Source organism: Cygnus olor, chromosome 8 (genome assembly GCF_009769625.2).
Source record: "Cygnus olor isolate bCygOlo1 chromosome 8, bCygOlo1.pri.v2, whole genome shotgun sequence".
NCBI lineage: Eukaryota > Metazoa > Chordata > Aves > Anseriformes > Anatidae > Cygnus > Cygnus olor.
The window spans coordinates 644,098-664,994 of record NC_049176.1 but is presented as its reverse complement, the minus strand read 5'-3'; the positions used below and the strand labels follow the sequence as shown (position 1 = coordinate 664,994).

General features: G+C 37.8%; 1 protein-coding gene across 3 annotated transcripts in view; it reads left to right on the top strand.

Annotated features, from left to right (window-relative positions):
* Positions 1–20,897, top strand: part of TGFBR3 (transforming growth factor beta receptor 3) — a 119,219-nt gene that overhangs the window by 73,079 nt on the left and 25,243 nt on the right. For all 3 annotated transcript variants that reach the window (XM_040566226.1, XM_040566224.1, XM_040566225.1), the window contains exons 5-7: positions 9,176–9,359; positions 15,137–15,305; positions 17,802–17,949. In XM_040566226.1, the coding sequence (XP_040422160.1) occupies positions 9,176–9,359; positions 15,137–15,305; positions 17,802–17,949 (501 nt within the window). The remainder of the gene's footprint in view (positions 1–9,175; positions 9,360–15,136; positions 15,306–17,801; positions 17,950–20,897) is intronic.

Sequence of the window (20,897 nt, the reverse complement as noted above, 5' to 3'; positions counted from 1 at the left end):
GATTCCATACCTCCTTGCCAGAGCCCTGAGCAAATTTCAGAGAATTAAGCTTAAGAGTGTAAATCACAGCTGCAAGGGGTGCAGAGTGCAGAACTGCTGCACTTCATTGGCCCTTGTTTGAAAATACTTGGCTTATAAGAGTACTTCTGCAGCTCTGTCTTGTTCATTCTCATTAAATGTATAGCCAAGACAGAAAATGGAATATTTTGAATCATAAAGGATTTCAAATTAAAAAAACAACAACACTTTTTTGATGTCCGTGAATTGTATGCTCAAAACAGAAATCTGTGTCACGCATACCATAGGAGTATCATAACTATTGTGTCTGTCTCTATGGAAGCCTTAGGCAGGATAACCATTGACTTTCCAGCCCCTTTTTCAGGCTTCTCATACAATACAATCATTCACAATTTTATTACTATACTGTATGTAAAGTATGAATTGTGCAGTTTTATTGATTGATCCCTAGTTAGGTAAGTGAAGAAGTTTAATTGTTAACTTCTGGAACTTACGGGTGATAAGGAAAATACTCCGAGAGTGATGCTTATGGTACTTTGGAGGAAGCTCTCTGGAACAGTGCAGAGGTGCTAAAGGGAGTTGTTTACTTGTCCATTGCCTTACTGTGTTGTCATTGTGCTTCTTTCCCACCTATAAAGCAGAGAAAGCATTAGTAAATGGTCTTAAGAAAAAATGTTGGCATCTTGTTAAAAACTGACATACAAGATCTAAATAACAATTATTTTGCTGCAAAGTAAATAAGTTACTGTGTTAGTAACATAAATGCAGTTCTTGAATGCACTCTGAACTGCCTTGGTTATATTCAGCTGAGTTACTGACATACTAATTTGCAATATTGAGAGTCAAAAGGCACTACTTCATGTAGAGAAGGGAGTGGCAGTAAACAAGTAAAATTTACATATATTTTATAACCTTAAGTCAAAAGTGATACAGTAAGGTTTACAGAACTTGTAATGCTGTATTTGCCTGGTGTACATAATGCCGTTTCAGTGCTGTGCAAGATAAGGAGGTCAGGTGTCTTCTAACGGCACTGTTTTAGTGCACAAGTGTTTTTGTAAAGCAAAGGTATCTTGAGCTTTGACCACTGTTGTAGCTGAGTTCTCTGAGGTTAACCGGGAAAGAGCAGCAGGATGGAGAGTAATTATTGAAGTTGTGGGAGTGTCAAAAAAGGCAAATTTCTATGTGAGTTACAGAAAGTAAATGTATGGTGACTACACAGTATGGTGTTAATGCTGCATCTAGCATACACAGGATTATTTTCAGAGTCTACGTGAATTATATATATATATCTTGATGGGTTAAGTAGGTGGTGCTGGCAAAATTATTGTGATTTTAGTACAGAAAGTCCTGAGTTTATTCTGACCATGTTAAAATATAAACATACCTAAGCATCATGGTATTTCAATCTGAAAACACCTAAAACTGGGTTCAAGCACTGGCTTAGTGCTTGAACTCTGCCCAACATGAGTAATTGAAAATCATCACTTCAATTAATGTTGTATTTAGTCATATTACTGATTGGATTATTGTTTACATGTCACAAAAACTCAACAGTTTGGGGATTGGGCATTTTCTATTGAAGAGAAAATCTTCAACAGAAGATTTTCAGGGCTGGACCACCAGCCCACTCAAGGAAGAGCAGCGCATAGATGGGAATGTCTACTCAGTTCAGCAAGGGGAATATTTAGCACCTGTGCTAAATAATTCTTTTTCTCAGCAGGAAGTAAATGCCAAAACTATATCGGAAAGGGTCAGTGGGATGGAGTGGGAAGTACGTCCTCAATGGGGATTAGCTTGGTTAGATTATAACAGCTCTCAATTTTACATAAGCTAGGCAACACCTGCAGAAAGTACTTTTACCTGTGATCCTCTTACGGGTCAATCTTGGAGAAAAACCTTACTAGACCTCTGCCATCACCACACTTTTAAATTTCTGTATAACAAAATAATTTCCTTTCTTCCCCTCAAGTCCTTACTTCTTTCCTTCCCTAAAAGCAGTTCATTGAGAACATGTCTTGGCAGAAAACCAAAAGGTTTATGGAGCTGCCCAGAAAGAGGGTTTTACAGATGCTGCTCACTAGTGTTTTCTTTCTTTAGATTTGGTAACTTTCTCGATTGTTTTTATAGCCTAGGAATATCTTTGCTGGGCAAGTGAAACTAGTGAGAATTAAATCAATGAAAAAATGGACCCAATCCTTTTTGATTTCCCGATAGAAATCACTTTTACAATAGATTATATATATATAAAAATATATATATGTACACACGTGATTGTTTATAGTGTTTGCTTACAAATGTGATGCTTCAGCTCTTTCTCTGTGTTGGTTACTCAGGCAATTGAATGAGTAAGTTACAGATGCAAAAATACTTAGCAAGCAAATAACCTTACTCAGAAGATCCCCTTTAAAAGGACTGAATATGTGTTAAGTTTGTAAAATGGGGGGGAAACAACAGTAGTGATAATAAATACAAAACCAGATCATGGGCTCTTGTCTTGAGATTTGAAAAGAGAGAAGAAAAGCTGTAAGGAAAAATAAGTGATAGAATTAAGACCTTAATTATTAGTCATTTGTGTATTTCTAAGAAGAAAAAAGCTATGTTCTTATTATTTCATCCAATAGCTGGTTTATTCCTTTTACTTCATTAAAATATGGTTCACATATTTTGGGTCTTTGCCACCAAACCACAGGCTGTTCTATGGTTTGCACTAGATTTTGGATGACTGACAAAACTCACTGAAAAACAAGTGCTATTTGTTTTTCCGTGCCTAGTATTTAACGGGAAATCAGGAGGCTAAATTTCCAATCACTTGTTAAACAGACCCAGATGTGAACAGAGCGCTCTGCTAGGAGAAGAGTGAGGGAGGATAGGAGATGCATGACTAGTGATAAATTTGGTATAAATAGTGACCTTTCACTATTCAAAGTAAAGTGCTGTAGATTTTCAGTGTTGTGTAACAGTGTGAAGAGGAATTTAAAACGACATTTACATTTCTGTAGAATCTTGGGTTTGTTTTTTTGCTTAAATCTTCATCATTCTTCTACTTGGAAGCTGGAAATAATCCCATAGTTGCCCTTTTCCATTTGGCAGAGCTCATATTCCCCCTTCTCTTCTTCACACCGTTTCCTTGCCTTTTGAAAGAATGGGAAAATAACGTTATTTGTCTAATTAAAAACAGTATTTAGTTAACAGTAAATGTTATTGTGCTTTTCATAATAGTAACTTTCCCTAGAGACTTTGTCATGTGGCCTGATTCACCCCCTTACAGAATGCTGCTTTTCTAGTCTGTGTAACTGGTTAACTCCCAGATACATCAGGGGGACCTCAGGCTACATGTGGTGGTTCTTCTGTTCTTCGCAATTGATTGGAAGAATTTTGTCAGCAGGGATGGCAGGAAATGACAGGGTGGTAAATACATGTTCAAAAGTGATGCTTTGGCTGCATTCAGTAAAAACAAATTTGAAGAGCACAGTAACCCTAGTAAGGCATTTTTTTAATACTTAGATTTTTTTTTTATTTTTTTATTCAAAGCTTGCTTCATGAAGGTGTTACAGAATAGAAACGGTATTTTTTGCTTGTGAAGTGATACGTAGTTAAAGGCAAAAAAGTCTATAGGTGGTAGTGTGATGTCCCAGAACGGGGAACTTTCATGATACAGAACTGTCTTCTGCTTTCAGTGCAAAGCACTTTTATTTGGGCAGAAGTATTTCAAAATTCCCAATTTGCTGGTAAATTTCAGAAGCAAGACGGGTCTGTGTGCCTTAGTTTCTCCTTTCACAGGATGCTTAAGCCCTGCACTTTTTTTTGGAGCTTGGTTTGCTGAGTATATCACATAGCTCATGTTAGATCCTCTCCTGTCCCAGGTGATTTAAGCCATCTTTCAAAAGTTAGGCTTCATCACTTTATGTTAAACCAAGTTGCAAGAGTAAGGAAAGAAATAATATTCTGGCATTTAGAGACCGGAGTGTGTTCCGAGACCCAGGCTGAAGTGTCTGGAGCAGGTATCTGTGCTGGTCTTGTCTCTTCTGTACTGTCATGGCACCATCCTGTCTTCACTTGCTTCAGTAAATGGGGGCTTTAGCTAGTGGAAGTTTACAGAAGCAAGCAGGAGATTTTGGCAGACTGCTGGTGTTAGTGATGTGGAGGAGATAAATCACAACAGGTCATGTTACTGAGTCATTGATTCCACTGGAAACTATAGCTGCAGTTGCATAGATATGCTTTAATTCTCCCCTCCTCTCCTTCCACTAAATTGAGGCTAACTTGAAACAGAATTCTTGAAAAAGCTTCTGCTGCCTTATTTTGTTCAGACCAACTCAGTGAATTGCATCTATTAAGATGATGTTAGATGTCAGGTTAATGTCAGGTGAGTGAACAATTATCTGTGTACGATTAATAAACTCCTGCTGAGCCCTAAATTTTGCAGATAGATTTCCCCTTCATGTGTTTTTTTTTTTCCTTTTTTATCATTCTAGTAACTGTTCCCATGGGGGTTTTGAAAGTTGTACTTGCTTTGACATGGTTTCAACTTCGATGGAAAATCCCAGGATTTTCTTTCTAGATGCATATAAATGTGCATGAGTGATCCCACAAGGTTCTGTGTTCATCCCGAGAAAGAGCTGAGCAGCCTTAATTCCTGTCAAGATCTGTGGTAGTTGGTGAAGTCAGCATCTCCTAGGAAGCAGAATTAAAATATGTAGATAAGAAACTGCTGATTCTTTAACATGTATGTTTTAAAAAATTTGAAAAATCAAAACGGAATTTTGTGATGACTGTAAGTGGTCTTGAGAACACTGAACTGAAAATGAAAAGTGAACACTAAACTGAAAATGAAAAAATATACTACTACCTGAAAGCATCTTATTTTTGTGGCTGGTAGGGAATATGAAAGCTGATAGATGATTCACAAATGTGCAGCATGTTTGTTGCATCTTATTTCAAAAGCAGCATGTCTCTTAGCCTGTTACCAAAGAGAATTGTTCTCTTGGTGATTATGCTGCATGCGAATTTTTGAACAATAAAGGAAGTATTTTTGAGTTTCAGAGTACCTGGTATTTCTCTGTTCATGGCTTCACTTTTTTTCTATAAGGGGACCAAAGCCCATCAAAATATGTTATCAAAAACCACTGGCTGAGTCTAAACTCTATGTGGGGTGCTCTGAAAGTTGGTTCAAGTTTTTTAATTTTATTCTGAGCAGATTTACTCCTTTCCTACTTGTTCTGTCACAGGTCTGACACTATATAAAAATAAGAAGTGTGCTGCTTTCCTTCTGATTTGTTTCTCTCATTCTCTACATTATGATGGCTTTGTCACTTGGGCTGGAGGGGCTGTTTCTGTGAGGGGAGGGATTGATTCATGCTGCAGACTAAACTTTGTATTCTGAGTCATCTCCCAAAGGTGCCTACCTGTCTCTTAAGGCTAAATTACGAGCTTGCTTCCTACTTGGGTGTTCTGAATTACAGCTACATTAAATGCTTAAAATGTCATAAAGCAAACAAAATAAATATCCCCAATGGATCAGGTTCAAAGAAAAAAAAAAGAAAGCAATAAAGCTTTAAAAAGAGAGAAGGAAATAGGTGAAATAAGAAACAGAAGACGCTATTTTGAGTGTGTGCAGTGCTCATGCGCACCAGTGTATATATTTGAGGTGACTTAGGGTTGCTTCTGAGACATGATCCTTCTAAGGAACAGAAACTTGCACAATTTAGCACTTATGCCAGGTAGCTGATGTCCTGAAGTACCATGGCAGAATTGCAAGAGAAATTTTTGTGAGACCAGAAAGTTTTCCTAAGAGATGTATAAAGGTTTTTTGTTTGTTTTTCCTCAGGATGGGGATATAAGTTTCCTTGTTTCTGTACCGTGCAAAGAAAATTGCAACCCCTGTTTCCTCCAGTGGTCAGCAGTGGGTAGTAGTGTATGTAATCAAAATATGTTCCTAAACAATGTTTTGTTCCTTGGTGGAACTCTCAGATTTTGGTTACAGATTTGCACGATACTGCACTTGATCCATGGTCCCTCTGACTGCAGGGCCTTTTGAACTGCATTCCTCACTGTGGTTGCTATCTGTGGTTGGTATCTTTTGGGCCTGCAAACTGATTTTCCCTGTCAGGCCTGGAAATTTAGCCTCAGAAATGTGGCAAGGCATGTAGATGACCTCAGCAGCAGGGGATGTTTCTGGTGCTGTCATCTTTAATGTCCTCACAACAACAGGAAGAAATAGAGCTGGGGCACATTTTCCACTCTGCAACCTCTGAAAGTAACCACTGAAGAAGATGAAGTAAGGAGACAGAGTGCCTGTGGCAGCAGTTTCTTAATTACCCGGTAGGCTGTGTAGTGAGTGTTCATATAAAATTTGTTGACATATTCCTAAATATATAAAACATTCTTTGGTTTGAATCCTCAGACTGACATGTCCTAAGTACTTCAAAGAGAGCAGCTTTTGGTTTGTTCTGAAGAGTAAGTAGTTAATGTTCAAGGCAGGTGTTGAAACAGTGACGGTTGCCTTTTTTGGAAGAGTCTGTTGAATTCTTTCCAGAAAAAATAACGTCCTTGGCTCACTTAACCTTGCCTTAGGTCCATGTAGTAAAAATCCTAACATTGGCAGGAACAGCAGAACTCGGCACTCCTTTTAAAAACATGGTAGTGGAACCACCATTTCTAATAGACTTCAGTATGTGATTAAAAAATGAATGATGATAAGGTTTGTGTTTACTTAAAGATTTTACTGTATGATCATTAGTTGAGGATATTTGTGCCAGACTTTTTGATGATTCTGCTTTCTGTCTGTCAGTTCCTCCCTAGTAAGACTCAAAAACTTTGGGGTACATTGATAGAACCTGTCCTACAGGAAGACATTTGTCATGCAACAGAAGGATGCAAAATGATTTCAAGTTTTAATTAATAATAAATGGAAAACCAAGTGTTTTCTGAGGAATAAACCTGTTGTTAACAGGCATTTAAGTACTAAATAGAAATTGCAGTGAAAATGTGTTATTGCAAGCAAATAATCAATAATTTTTAATCAATATTTAGAAGTATTAATATTTTCTCTCGGTTTTTCTCAAGTGTCTTAAAAGGTTATGCTGATAATTCTTTTCTCTGATACTGATCATAAAAAATACTAGAGACGTTATGAAATAGTATAAATGATAAGCAATTGCTGTAGTTCTTAGATGCACTGTACTATTTTGAGGTAGTTAAGGAGTTTTGGTTCCTGAGAGTGGATTGCCAGCATTTATTCAGTATCCTTCCAAAATAATAACCGATTAAGCCCCTTAAATCCTCCAATCTTTATGCACGGTATTTTTTTTTTCTTGATAGGCTAGGGGTCTACAAAGGTGTCCATTTGTCTTAGATACAAAAGATGGCATAGCTAAGAGGTGCTGTGTAAGCGCTGTCTGCATGACCTGTCTTGTGCTGTTAGAATATTCTTCATCCTACAAGGCTGTGCACACTATAAAATCTGATGTTAGGAGCATTATAGAGATGCCCCACAAAATCAATCCATGGTGTATCTGCTTCTACGTAGTGGAATTACAAAGTGAACGCTATTTGCTAAATACTACTTTTTAAAGATAAATGTGTTTCTATATTTTCCTGATGTTGTAGGAAGGTTTCCTAAAAAATTCTGGATTTTCTTTTATAGCAGAGTTTTATTTCTTATTTGGGAAGTATAGTAATGTGGTATATTCTGTGTTACACTGAATAAAGACCTTTTTTTTTTTTTAATTTAAAAGAAATATTTTCTGGTAGTCATATGAAAAACAACAATTAAGGAAGATCATTCAGAATTTGAAAAGATGTTAGTTTAAACTTTGAAAACTATTCTGGCAAAAGCATAAAGGATTCCTGAGCTGTTTTTTTATGACAGGCTTGATCAAATCGGACTCTGAATTACATGGGTCTTCTCTTAGAGGAGAGAGTATGTGATATGTGCATTATAAATGCTAACATAATAGCTGGAGGCATGGAGAAGAACTTCTGAAATTCTACGTGCCAAAGGGCGTAATTTATATGTCTACTTTGACAAATATTTGTATGTACTAAACAAACTGATAGAGGACATAAGGAAATGGTGCTGTGAAGTAAACAGTAGCTCCAGGGAAGATAATGGTTGATTGATGTTAGTTAATTTTATCTAATTGGAACCTGACTCCAGATAATCTGTTTAAATAAATGTTGTTGATATATTGTGGTTTTTACAAGGTTTTTACTTATTACCATTATGCTGCTATAGCTTGTAAATAGTTCTCAGAATGGGTTGGAAATTGCTATGATGTATTTTTCACTCTTCCAATCATTACCATTTGTAGTTTTGGATTTTCAGTTAAAGGAAAAAATATGATTTTCCACCAAAGAAATCTGGTTTAGTAGAAAAGTAGTCTGGGATCCAGTAAAAACACCTGATATTGCAGCAGTATGTATTAGAGTGAGTATATTCTCTTGCTCCAGGTTTCTTTCTCACTTGTACTCTGGTGCAAGACCTAATATATCAAAAGCAATATTTTAGTACTTCTGGTCAAGACCTAAGTTAATATGATCTATTTATAATGATTTTTCTAAAGATGCAAGTCATTTGCTTTGTGCTAGCTCAAAGTGTATTTTTCTCTTACTGTAAGTAAAACAACAGTAAATATTTCCTTTTCATGGCCTTTCTCTTTTCTTTCTCTCTCTCCATTGGTCTTTTTGCTGAGCTTGAACTCATTCTTTCTGATTTGGGAGTGACTTACTTCAGTAGTTCCTAGGTTTATTGAGCTTCACATCTCTCCCTTCAGTTACTTGGACCATGTTGATCTTACTCCCTCCTGTTTTCCCTATTGTCTTCCAGCCCTCTCTCTTGCAGCATTGTTGCACCACTTTTGTCAGCAGCACAACATCTGAGCAGTTCAGAGCCCCCGTTTATTCAGCTGCCTTGTGCAACCCAGCCAGGCCGATAGGTTGGGAACACTGCTGTTTAAAACAGCCACTTAAAAAAAAAAAAAAAATCCAAAAAAGAATCATTATGCAGATGTTAAAACATATGAAGTTTAGGCAGTGTTGGAAGCAAGCTGTAATTGCAGTAAATACATGTGGGTGTGCCAGATTACATTGCTTTAACAGGCTACCTGTCTGTACAGATAAATATACCATATTAAAAATATGTTTTTATTCCCATCAGGTGTCTTTAGGTTCTGTTGTTCAGTTTGAGAAGGGAAATTTCTCTTTGTCGGCAGAAACAGAAGAAAAGCTTTTTCCTGAGAAAAATGAATATCTGCTACAGTGGGCCCAGAAGGAATATGGAGCAGTTACATCTTTCACCGAACTCAAAATATCAAGAAACATCTATATTAAAGTAGGAGAAGGTAAAAACAAAACAAAAACAACAACAAAACAGCACAAACGAACAACAGCATCAATTGATACTTTTAAATGTTCAGAATGTCTCATTGTAGTAGTATTTAGCTTTTTTTTTTTAATATTCTGATCATTAAGCATACCTCTCACTTCCCAAAAGATATGTTATGAAAGGGAAAGGCAGAGAAATATCAGCAAGTCTAAAGACCAGACCTTGGATTTAGATAGCTTTTAATGGATTCTGGTGTCATAATTGTATGTTCATAAATACAGATGCAAAATCATTAGCTAGAATCTTACAGGAATCTAATCTTCACCTTTTAAAAGGAATAAACTACTCATGGTGATTGTTTGTGTGCCTTCACGTAAAGAACTGAAGTGGAGAACCTGAGGTAGGGGGCTATTTCTAGAAAGACCTGAGCTAAATTTTTTTCAGTATACCCTTGTATAAGGATCCAGAGTATTTTGAGCAAAGAATTACTGTCTTCCTCATGAAGGTAAGTTGCCCCATTCTGATGTCCCTGTGTATTTTCACCCCAAGGAGCAAGGTTTCCTGTCCCTGTGAGCTGCATGCCAAATTCATCAGATGGCTAAGGGGAGCTGGGAGAGGACTCCAACTCCTCAGGGATTCACAGGCCCATATTAGGGTAGGGCTTTGGCTGTAGCTGTGTAGCTGAGCAATATAAAGTATGGGTCCGTGCATTACCTTCTGGCTCATGCTTACCCTCATCTGGCTGCTGGTCACAAAGCATATTGTCTGCAGGGGACTTGCACCTGAGCTGTTCTTAAGCCATGGATAACTAACATATGGCTCTTCTCTTCGCTATGGTCTTGGAGCAAGAGTGTCAGTTCAGGAGAGTTTTATACATATCTCTATTCAAGTTTGTTTTCTGGAAAATACATAGTTAGCAAAAGGAATATATCAGGGAGAGCAGACTTTCCTTATAGCACAGGATGATGAGGGTTGAACTTTGCTTTATTGCAGGTATGGCATGTTTTAAGATTTTAGTGATTGGTACTTAATGGCCTGTTTCAGTGATCTTTTTAGACCTCTGAAGATGTTATCTTCAGGAGTAAAGACTGGTAGAAGTGAAGTAGAACTGTTCTGAACTGTTTTGCAACTAGGGGACCAGCTATTTTGAAATAGTAGAAATGAGTAGAACGTTTTGGCAACACCCAACAAATACTGGGGAGCTCAGCATTTACTAGCGCCAGTGGCCTAGTCTAATTTAGTAGCCCTTCAGCAATTTTTATAGAGAGACTCCTGCATAGCTGAACTAATTGGCTACCAAAACAAACAAACAAAACCAACAACAACAAAGCAAGCAAGCAAGCAACCAAAAAACCTTCTGTAGAGAGAACTTTATTTTTAACTACCTGCATGTAATCATTTGATTTTATGAAGCATGAGGCTTGCCCCCCAAAATTGGAACGTGGCTGTGTTGGTTTTGTCCAAAAACCTACCAAATTTGTACAGGATTCCCCCGTGTGGTTTTTGTTCTACTTGGCACCAATCTTGTATTTTAATGCCAGAAGATCATTCAGAAATACATTTATTAGCTTATTAAAGTGCTCTTGGAACATTTATATGGGAGTAGTGGTCTCTGTGTTACAGGGATGAACGTTTAATTAGATGTGTCAAAAAACAGATTAAATAGTTTGTTGATTTGCACATCTCCAGTCAAAGTAGCTGAATATCTGTGAGTTTTGCATTATCTTTAGAATGTATTAACACACAATTTAATTACGAGTAAGTACACAAAATTGAACTTGGCAAGCAACCAAAATAGACAGTTTCTGAGAAGACTCCTACAAACTAGCTCAACTGTAACCATATTTGATTTTGATTTAAATTCTTGGCAGAAGAATTAATATGAGTGTTTGCATGTGGGGGAATTACGCATGTGTTCAGGGGTGGGGAGAGGGTCAATTCTTGAATTGCAGCAGTCGTGCAAGAAGTTCTATGAAAAACACAGGGGACGTGGACCTGTTCTTCTCTGCAGAATAAACAATAGAATTACACAAACAACAGTGTATGCTGATGGACACTTCAAGCCTTTCCTACAAAAATCACACCACTCAAGTGCTTCAGTCAGGTACCCTCAGCTGCTAGTCCGTGAATCACAACTAGTGGTACTTGTAATTTATAGGAGGTTGCATGAAATCATTCCCTGCTGATACATATGACTGATACAGATTTTAATGGCAGTATTCATTTAATTATCTACATTTTGTCTTTACTCAAGTTAGAAAAATCTGAAACTGGAAGATCTAACATTTCATATGCTCAGGCTTTAGCTGAATAAAGCAAAAAGAAAATGCAAGACAGAGGACAAAGAAAAATCTGAAGAAGGGTGATATTTCATAGAATAAAACTGCTTCTGATGCTCTGAGTCCCTGAAATCAGTTTTGAAGCTACAACTGAAAGGGAGCTGAGTATGTGGTGGAAGCCTATAAAAACTGAATCAGAGCCAGATGCATCTGAATCTTGTTGATAGTGTCCATCAAGAGCATGAGCGTGGCTGGTCAAACACTGCGCAGGGATGGTGAGCACAATGAAAACCAACAGGCTGGAAAGAGGGGTTTGAGCCAGTAGGCATATGAAGTGAGGGTCTCATTCTTGCTTTGATCTGTGTAGTAAAGGAGGTGGCTAAGTGATAGCCACGGTAATTGCTATTAGATTCTACAAAGCTGGACTGCTCACAGTGAAAGTCATATAAGTACACATTTTTCAGAAAAAGTCAGTTCATTCCTCATGCCTCAATAAGATATGATTATACAGGTCAGGAAGACTTATCAGTTAGCTAAACGTTACCTAATGCATCCAGTACCACCAATCTAAGTCCAGGGCAGCTGTGCTAGCCTGGAGGGAGATTATTTTCAACACATTTCTAAATAAGAAAAAAGTCAACCATCACAATAACAAGCTGAAAAATACTCCATGTGCAATCTGTTTACAAACTGTAGCGCTGTGCTCCTGTCCTGGCAGAAGCTAAAGCTTCAGTCCTGACTCTGAATTTGCACCCTGTGCACGCTACTGCACATGTCCTGCACACAGACTTGCTGGGTTTAATACTTGTAGGTGAGTGCTTTGTGCTGTGCTTTGGCGGTTTGTTCTGTCCTTCCTTGGTACAGCTCGCTGCTCTAGGGTGAGTACTGACTGGTAGGAGCTTCCAACCTCCCTACAAAGACTGCAGACACCTTCCCTTTTTTAACACAGTGCCATTTTAAGGTTGAGATGCTGATCTCCTTAGTGCTAAGGGCCAGTAAACTGCAAAATGCCTATGAAAAAGCCCTGCCATTTGAGTGGCAGTGGAAAATCCCAGACATCTTGCTCATCCCCAGCTTACACTTCTGAAAGCCAAGCTCTGCTTGGATGAGATTTTTAATGTTGAATTAAGCTGTTGTTGCCAAGGGCACCTGTCTTGGAGAGTGACACCTGATTAGCAGCTCTCATTTGCACCAAAATCTTTTAAGCTGGGATACTCAAGCTTTACCCAATTTAGCCAAGAGCCCGTGGGCGACACATAATTTGTACAGAAGACAGCAGACAGTGTCTGTCCTCCTCTTTAAAATGGAAGTGCTACCCACAGAAACTACAGCTCCCAGTGTTCAATACAGTCTTAATTGGAGCAGCCTGTGAGCGCTGGAGGGAAAGGCAGGGGCTGGCAGCTGCACACAACTGCAGCGCCTGCCTTCTGGCCGGTGGGGCTCCCCAGCTTCTGCGCCTGCTTGCCAGGGCCTTGCCTGATGTTACTCCAGTTACTACTACTTATTGGTAGTCATTTGAGAGTAGAGAGGTGTAGGGCCCACGAATTGGCTGTTTGACTGCTTTAATAAGCTTTTTAATGGATTGCAGACACTTCCAGTACCTTTTTTAAGTAAGTAAACAAATATGAAGTGAAGAAAGAGAAGAAGAAAAAAAATGTAGTGACCAAAGAAAATAGAAATGGATCTCCTTTTCTTTTCTGTTACAACCCAGATCTTGGTAACTAGCTGACACAAGACTAAATACATTTAGTTAAAGGTGTGTGGGGAGGACCTAAGTGTGTACGTCAAGTAGCCAGTGACAGTTAAAATGAGCTGCAGAAGAAAAGGGTGCTATTGAGCAGGGGCCCAGGCTGGGCCAGGCTGGGGTGTCTCAGTGCTGGTGGTGTTGAAAGCAGGGGTTCCTTGAGAGCTGCAGGGGCATTGCGTGGAAGTGCCGGGAGCTGGAGTCAAGCTCTTTGCAATGGCTAATGATAGCACCTGTGGTAATTATCCCCAAACTACTTAGAGGCTAGTATTTTATGGCTTGACCTGTGTTGTAGCATAGCAACTGAGAAGCAAATACATATTATCTATGTATGTATAACTCTGTAGATAGATATAAATTCAAGTTCAGTATAGATCATTTGGGATTACTTTCCATTCTCTGCTGTTGTGGGAGGAGTTGGCAGAACTGCAGCTGCATTCGAGGCTAATCTGACAGGGCACACACCAGATGTTAGAGGAGTGCTTTCCTTGCGCAGTAGGAATTGTTACAGTCCCATACATCTTTCACAGGTTCTGTACAAAAGACAGCAAGGTTAATATTCAAAGACTGCGCTGTGTAAGATGAGAAGAAACTCTCCTAGTTGTTTCCATTGTAGCTGGGGTCACAGAAGTCCCAGGTCTCTCTGAAAAGTTGTGTACCACATGTAAATGCACTTCAGGAATGATGTTTCAGCTCTAATTTACAGAGCAAATGCAAACAGTGGTCTCAGCTCAGTTTCTAGGAGTTCATCCACAGCTTTACATACACGACGTATTATGTTTGTTGTAATTTTGTTTTACCTTGCTACTGTTCTTAATAGGAAGGCCGCCTTTATCAAGCAAAGGTCAAAGACACAACTGTTTGAAATTCTGTTCTCAAAAAACTTTGTCTTGAGCATGATACGTAGTCTTTCTGTGTATTGTGATAATTCATATGTAAAGGTATCTCAGAAATACAAAGTATTCTTATTTTTCAGTGGATATACTGCTTCTTGAGGTGCAGTAATATAGGCTGTGCTTGAGAACTTCATACCAAATGACTATTTTTTTTTTGTTTTGTATAGTAATTAATGCTTGTGATCAGCTAGGTAGTTAAAACCAAAAGAGATTATATACAATAGAACTTGCCCATTTCAGTTGTGGGTGTAATGATTAGAATTCCTTTATATCAATAATTTGTCATCATTATCTTGCTACATTCAGTTTTCCTTGCACTAAAGAACTGTAGTATTTCTACACCAGCTCTTGACTGCACGAAATGTAGGAAAATATACAGAGCAAGGAAATGGAATTGGAACATTCACTTTCTGTGATCTTTTAAAAACAGCAAGTTTATAATAAGAAAAAAAAAATTTTCTAAAGGGAGGAGTTGAACATAGGTGTTTTCTATGAGATAAAAAATATTTCTTTTGGAATTAAATATGCGAAGAACAAATTAAGTATATTTTATTTATTTTGAAAAATGCTTACATTCTTGAGTATTTTTTTCAGATTTCTTGGGGGGGGACAGAGTACTTCTAAACTACAGATTTAAATATTTAACAGAAGTTACATCAAAGGTGTGCTATGTTTTTGCAATGGTGATCTCCCTTTCAACATTATGTTGATTTCTCTTAAGTACTTATAATAGGTAATAAATATACCTTTTGGCCTACAGATCTATGCCATAAAATACAGTGCTGCACTGAAGTAGATGCTATACATACATGAATGTAAATTGATATTTATGTATGAAGCTTTTCTTTCTTTTTTTTTTTTTCTTTTTCTCCAGATCAAGTGTTTCCTCCCTCGTGCAACATAGAAAAGAATTTTCTCTCTTTAAATTACCTTGCGGGATACCTACAACCAAAAACGGCAGAGGGGTGCCTTATGTCTAACTTAGTCCAAGAAAGGGAAGTTCATATCATTGAGCTAATTACTCCAAATTCCAATCCATACAGGTAAAGTATCCTCTAAGTTGACTAAATCTGTCTGAAATCACATCTAAGGATTCCATCTGTCTGTTGGAAATCAAATGGAGGTAGTCATTTCATCATTACAAGAAGAGCTTGGCCTTTAGTACTTTACCTTAAGTAGAAACTAGTTCTTCAGCATGTAAAGATTTTGGATTCTGCTTCATGATTCCAGTATTTTTCTGGACAAGACTGTAGAGCACAGTTTTCATGGACTATATCCTGCCTTCCCTCAGACTGAAATTTTGCTCAGTTGACTGAAGTTTTCCAAGGCTAAGGTGTATAAGGGAATATGAATAAGGACAGAATCTTACAGACAGGGATTAAGATGAGCCCACTATATGAGGAGGTAAGAGAAGGGTTAAAAGTAATCTTGTCCTGTCACAGCTAATGATGACTGGTAGCAAAGCCAAGGGCACTGGTTCCCAAACAGAGATCCAGAGGTCACAAGTGATCTGTGGTAAATGATCCACAGTTAGTCCGCAGAATCATACCAGGATTTTCTGTAACATTTCCATTTGAGTTTAAGGGGTATCTTGATAGTCTGTATGAAAATCTGTAAGAAAAAGGGTTGAGTTTATGAATATAAGCACAGAATTATATCATAAAATGGCTTGGGTTAGAATGGACCTTAAGGACCATCTAGTTCCCAATGCCCCTGCAGGTGGGGATCCCACCTGCTAGATCAGGTTGCCCAGGGTCTCGTCCAACCTGGTCTTGAGCACCATAGTGAAGTGTAGTGGTTAGGGGAAATTATTTAACTCTGTATGTGTTATTAGGGTTATCTGAATTGTCAAAGGTATTGTAAACTTCAGAGTTATGACTTAAAACATTCAGCCTTTGCCTGTCTCTCCTAGGTCTTAGTGGGAGCACACGACCTAGAGTTTGCTTTCAGATGATCACACCTGAAAAAGCCTTTCATAAGTGCTGAGTTGCTAGAACAGAAATTTGCCATGAAACTTGCATGGTTTTGTTTCTTATAAGAAGAAAAGTACAATTTCATCAGAGATGAGATACAATTAAAATCCTGTCTGCTTACTGCAGGCACTGGCTTTCCAGCATTGTCCACTTCTGCTCCTCATGCATTACATTTGAGCACATCCCATTTCTAATCAGGAAATCACACAGGGAGTCGGAGGTGGGAGGAGGGGTCTTTGCAAGAAGGGTAATTATCTCATTGCAAGATGCTAAACCCAGAGCCTGAAAATGCTCTCTTGTGTAGCAACCTTGGGAGAGTAAGAATGTGCTGAGGTGTGTTGGAAGGTGAGTAGCTAAGTCCAAAGCATTTGCCTGTATATGGCAGTGGGCAGCGGCCCCATCTTCGATAGAGCTGATGGTTGGCATCAACGTTACTGTCACAATAAGTCCCTTGTAGCGTTATGCAATGATGACAGCCATGTCTTCATCCCTCTTGGCTTTTGACTTTGGCTGAGAATGCATGATAGGAATTTGTTTTTCAGATGATAATGCTGCAAAGTGTTTAATTGTTACAATATTAAAATTTAAAAAAGACTTTAAGGGTGTTAAGTTTCTTCTTGCTTCATTCTTGGTTATAAATATTATCCACAACTATCTTAACAAAGTTTATCCATGTAGAAATGTACAGAAGCTGAGCTGAATATGTGTAAAACTACAGGAGATGAAACAAAAGGTCCCAAGATATAAAGTCTTCATGCAGAAGATTAGTTGAAACATGGTATTTGGTGATGAGCACATTCTTATGACGTGTCCCTATAAGATGATTTGGAAGTAAAGGTTTTTCTTCTGAGTTAATATTTTGCATGATGAGATATTATTGCCTCCTTATTTTTACTGAAGTCTTGAAAATCTGGATAGTGTTCATCTATTTTCCAGCAATCAGTAGGCTGTACATCTGTTTTCGTTATGAAGTGAGTATATATCCAGAAGTATTGGAAACTAAATACGACGGCTTAATTCCTCAACACACACAAGATCCTATGCAAAGTAATTTCCACAATTTAACTGCAAAGGCAGAGACATTGGCTAATACAGTATTTGTACATTTTTTGGTATTAACTTGCTTAATTTGTATTTTTGCTTATTTAAGGTATTGTTTTGAGTTTTAATATGGTTATACCCAGAAGAAGCTCAAACAGCTGTATTTAGGCACCACTGCAGTGAAATAAGAAAACAGTATTTACTGTATAAAACAAAAATGGTACTCATAAAACTACCCTGCTCCAAACAATAACTGAAATGAGTAGCACACTTCTCATAAACAAAGAAACAAAAAATATTATTTGTCTAAAGAGTAGTTGAAGAGTAGTTGTGTCTATTGTTATGTAAAATCATTTAAGAGTATGTGGAATAACAATCTGTTTTGCACATGTTGTGTTGTCTGGGATAATCTCCAGCATTTTAATCAGCTGGCCAGACAGTGGAAACATGATGGATTGGAAGAAGGTTGATAGCTGAAAATTTCTGGCATTCTGGTCTTACTTTCTCTCTGTTTTCCACACACAGTGCTTTCCAGGTGGATATAATCGTTGACATTAAACCATCTCAACCAGGCACCAAGCTCGTCAGAGACGTCGTACTTATCCTCAAGTGTAAAAAATCTGTCAATTGGGTTATCAAGTCACACGACATCCAGGGAAAGCTGGAAGTGATTGTAAGTTAAGGCACCTTTTATTTTTTGAGATATACCGTGCTGCAGCAGTATAGAATCTATTTGAACATGATGTAGTACTGTCCTATATTGATTTTTGAATGTGTTCTTAGTTGTCTTTTTTTTTTTTTTGGATTATTACTACATTTCAAGGAGTAAATTCAGAAACTATATGTACTTTTTTCTCCTTTACGTACTGACCAACACATCACAGAAGTCAGGATATTAGTGCAAGGATTTAGGGTCTATGCCTTCCTGACTTCTGTTGAAGTACCCTAAACATTGAGCTGGATCTTCATCTCCCTTCTTGCTGTTACTTTGGTGAGAGGATCTACAGGTTTATCTCAGAAGTTGGAAAGATGCCTGTGAATTGAGAATGGATAATTCTAGATACAAGTCATACACCCATGTTGCTTTAGACGTGGAAACTGCTTTGTTTCTTCCTTGTGATTCTAGTGGTCTCCAGCCTTCTCCCCTACCAATATTTCTGTCCCCAGCAAGTGTTTGGTCAAATTGACCTCACCTCTGCTCAGACCACAAATAACAGTTTTTAAAAAAAAATAAAACCAGGGTCCATAAAGCTAAGCCTTTGAAACCATACTTATGCATAATTGGAAGCTCAGATTCAGAATGATTTTTGGCACAGACTCTGTGGCTCAACACTGTTTCTACTAAGAAAATGCATTTTCCCTTTTTTGAAAGAGAAAAAAGAAAGAAAACAATAAAAAATAGATTGATCTCATGGCCTATAAATGCATGGCTTATTTCTCTCTTAAGTGATCAATTGATTGCGTTGTAAAATTGATCTTAATGTTGGTTCAGGACCAGCCAGTGTCCTACTGATTAACAGTTTCTTTAATAACTAAGATAGCCAGAGTTTGAAAGTATACCTATATTTATAAGAATTTCACTTTGCTTAGTAGCTTTATCCATTCAATGCATGCAGGGCAATACTGATAGGATCCAAAGGCTGTTTGATCTAAATCTTTTGCATACCACTCTGTTCTCTTATAATTTGACACTTGATTTTGAGAGTGAGGGATTTAAAAGGAAACAAACGGTGGTGTTGCTTAGAAAATTGTCTGAAAATATTTTCTAGAGTTGATGATGAAATTCCCTTCTGATCCCTGGTGCATCTTTATCTTATGGACAGGAAGGGACATTCTGGTCCTAACTAACCAGCCCTAAAAACATTGGACTTTAAAATTTCATTCTGGATTATTGCACAAAAATCACCCCTGTATATTTAGACCTCTTAGCCAGTGCTGTGTGGGCCTGCTTTAACAGGACAGACAATTGTGCATTAGTTCACTTCATGCTTGCAGATACCCAAAGGTAACGCATTGCATATCTATGAAGCTACCTCTTTGTAGATGATGAATTTTCCAAGCGAGGATTTCTAGGGGATTTTAAAATGTTATTTAGTAATTATTGCCAGTATAAGTAAAAATTCTTTCTGTAATGGGTGGCAAAAGGCAACGTTTTATTTAGCAAAAAGAAAGTAATACTATATATGGAAATGTCAGTATGTTAGGCTGTATATTTATGTTAGGATTTGTGGGTGTTTACTGCTTCATTCATATAGATGTCCCATTGTCTGAATGTATGTTTGTTCTACTTTATTTATAGGGGAGTAGGGGAGGGAACTAAACACCCGCTTGCCGTTAAAAAAGCATATACATCCAGGATTTAGGATCTGTTCATATCTCTATTAAGCTGAAGGTCTTTCCAAGCCCAAATTTAGACAATGCGTAAAAACATTACTAAACAATTAGGTAATGTTTCACAATGTTCTTTTTTATTAGTTGAATTGATTCCATGCACTTCAATTTTCCTAACCTCTTGCCCTCAACACAAGTCAGGATTGTCTTGAGGGGATTGTCAGATTGAGAGTGAAAGGTTAATGCTGCGCTGCCTCGAACCCAGCACTGTGAGTTAAGGTCCAGGTTCTTAGACAAGAAGTGGAAACAACAAACAAACAAAACAAAACAAAAAAACTTTTTGGGTCATATAGCTCATCTCCCAGCTTGGTATGCTTCTTGAACATTGATGGACACAAAATTGAGTAAAAGGTGAGTAGTTTAGGTAAAAGAATTACACAAAATATGTGTAGTGCTTTTCTCACAGGCTGTGTTTGCAGTCGTATGTCCTTACATAAATTTCAGTTTCTGTGCTTATTGGATTATCTACACTTCACATTGCTTCCTTCAGAGTGGGTGTCTTTTTACAAAACTATAGATAGTATAGTGCACAAAGAAGTGACATGTCAAAAAGATTTGATAAATTGCATTAGCTTCCATTTATTTAAAAGAAACGAGTGTGCTGAGGGGCAAAGAGTGAAAGAGGTGAAATGCACAGAAGAAATCTGAAGATTTCAGAAGCTTGGAGGAACTGATCTTTAAATGAGGAGAAGTGCCTACCAATTTCTGAAATCATCTCTCTTTATTCTGAATAGTTTGTTGGGTGGCTCTGTTGATTGCCCGCACTACGTGTGAGGGCGTTGACAGAACAAGCAAGTGAAGGAAGGTGTGCCTATTTCTGCAAGCCCTTGTGCTTGGCTTTGTTTCATTGAGGCAATGCAGGACTGAACATTTACAGGCTCACTGTGGCATGGAGAGGTATAAACAAGCCCTGAAAATGGTCAGATGCCAGCTAAGACAATAAAGTTCTGGGATAATATTTATTCAGCTGTCTAATCTTGACAAAAAAGAAAAGGAAAGCAGAGAGGGAGATCAGCGGAATTGGGATAGCATAATAATTCCAGCCAGTCAAAGCTGCGTGTGATAAATTGTATCCAGATTTGTATCTGTTGAAGAATAAAATATTATTTGATCCAAAACAGTAATAAAGCACTAAAATTAGGATACCCATTGCTTCCTTTATATTTCTGTTCTTCAGTGGCCTTTGCTGGTCATTGATAACTGTACTGCTAACAGCATCTTCAAACCAGA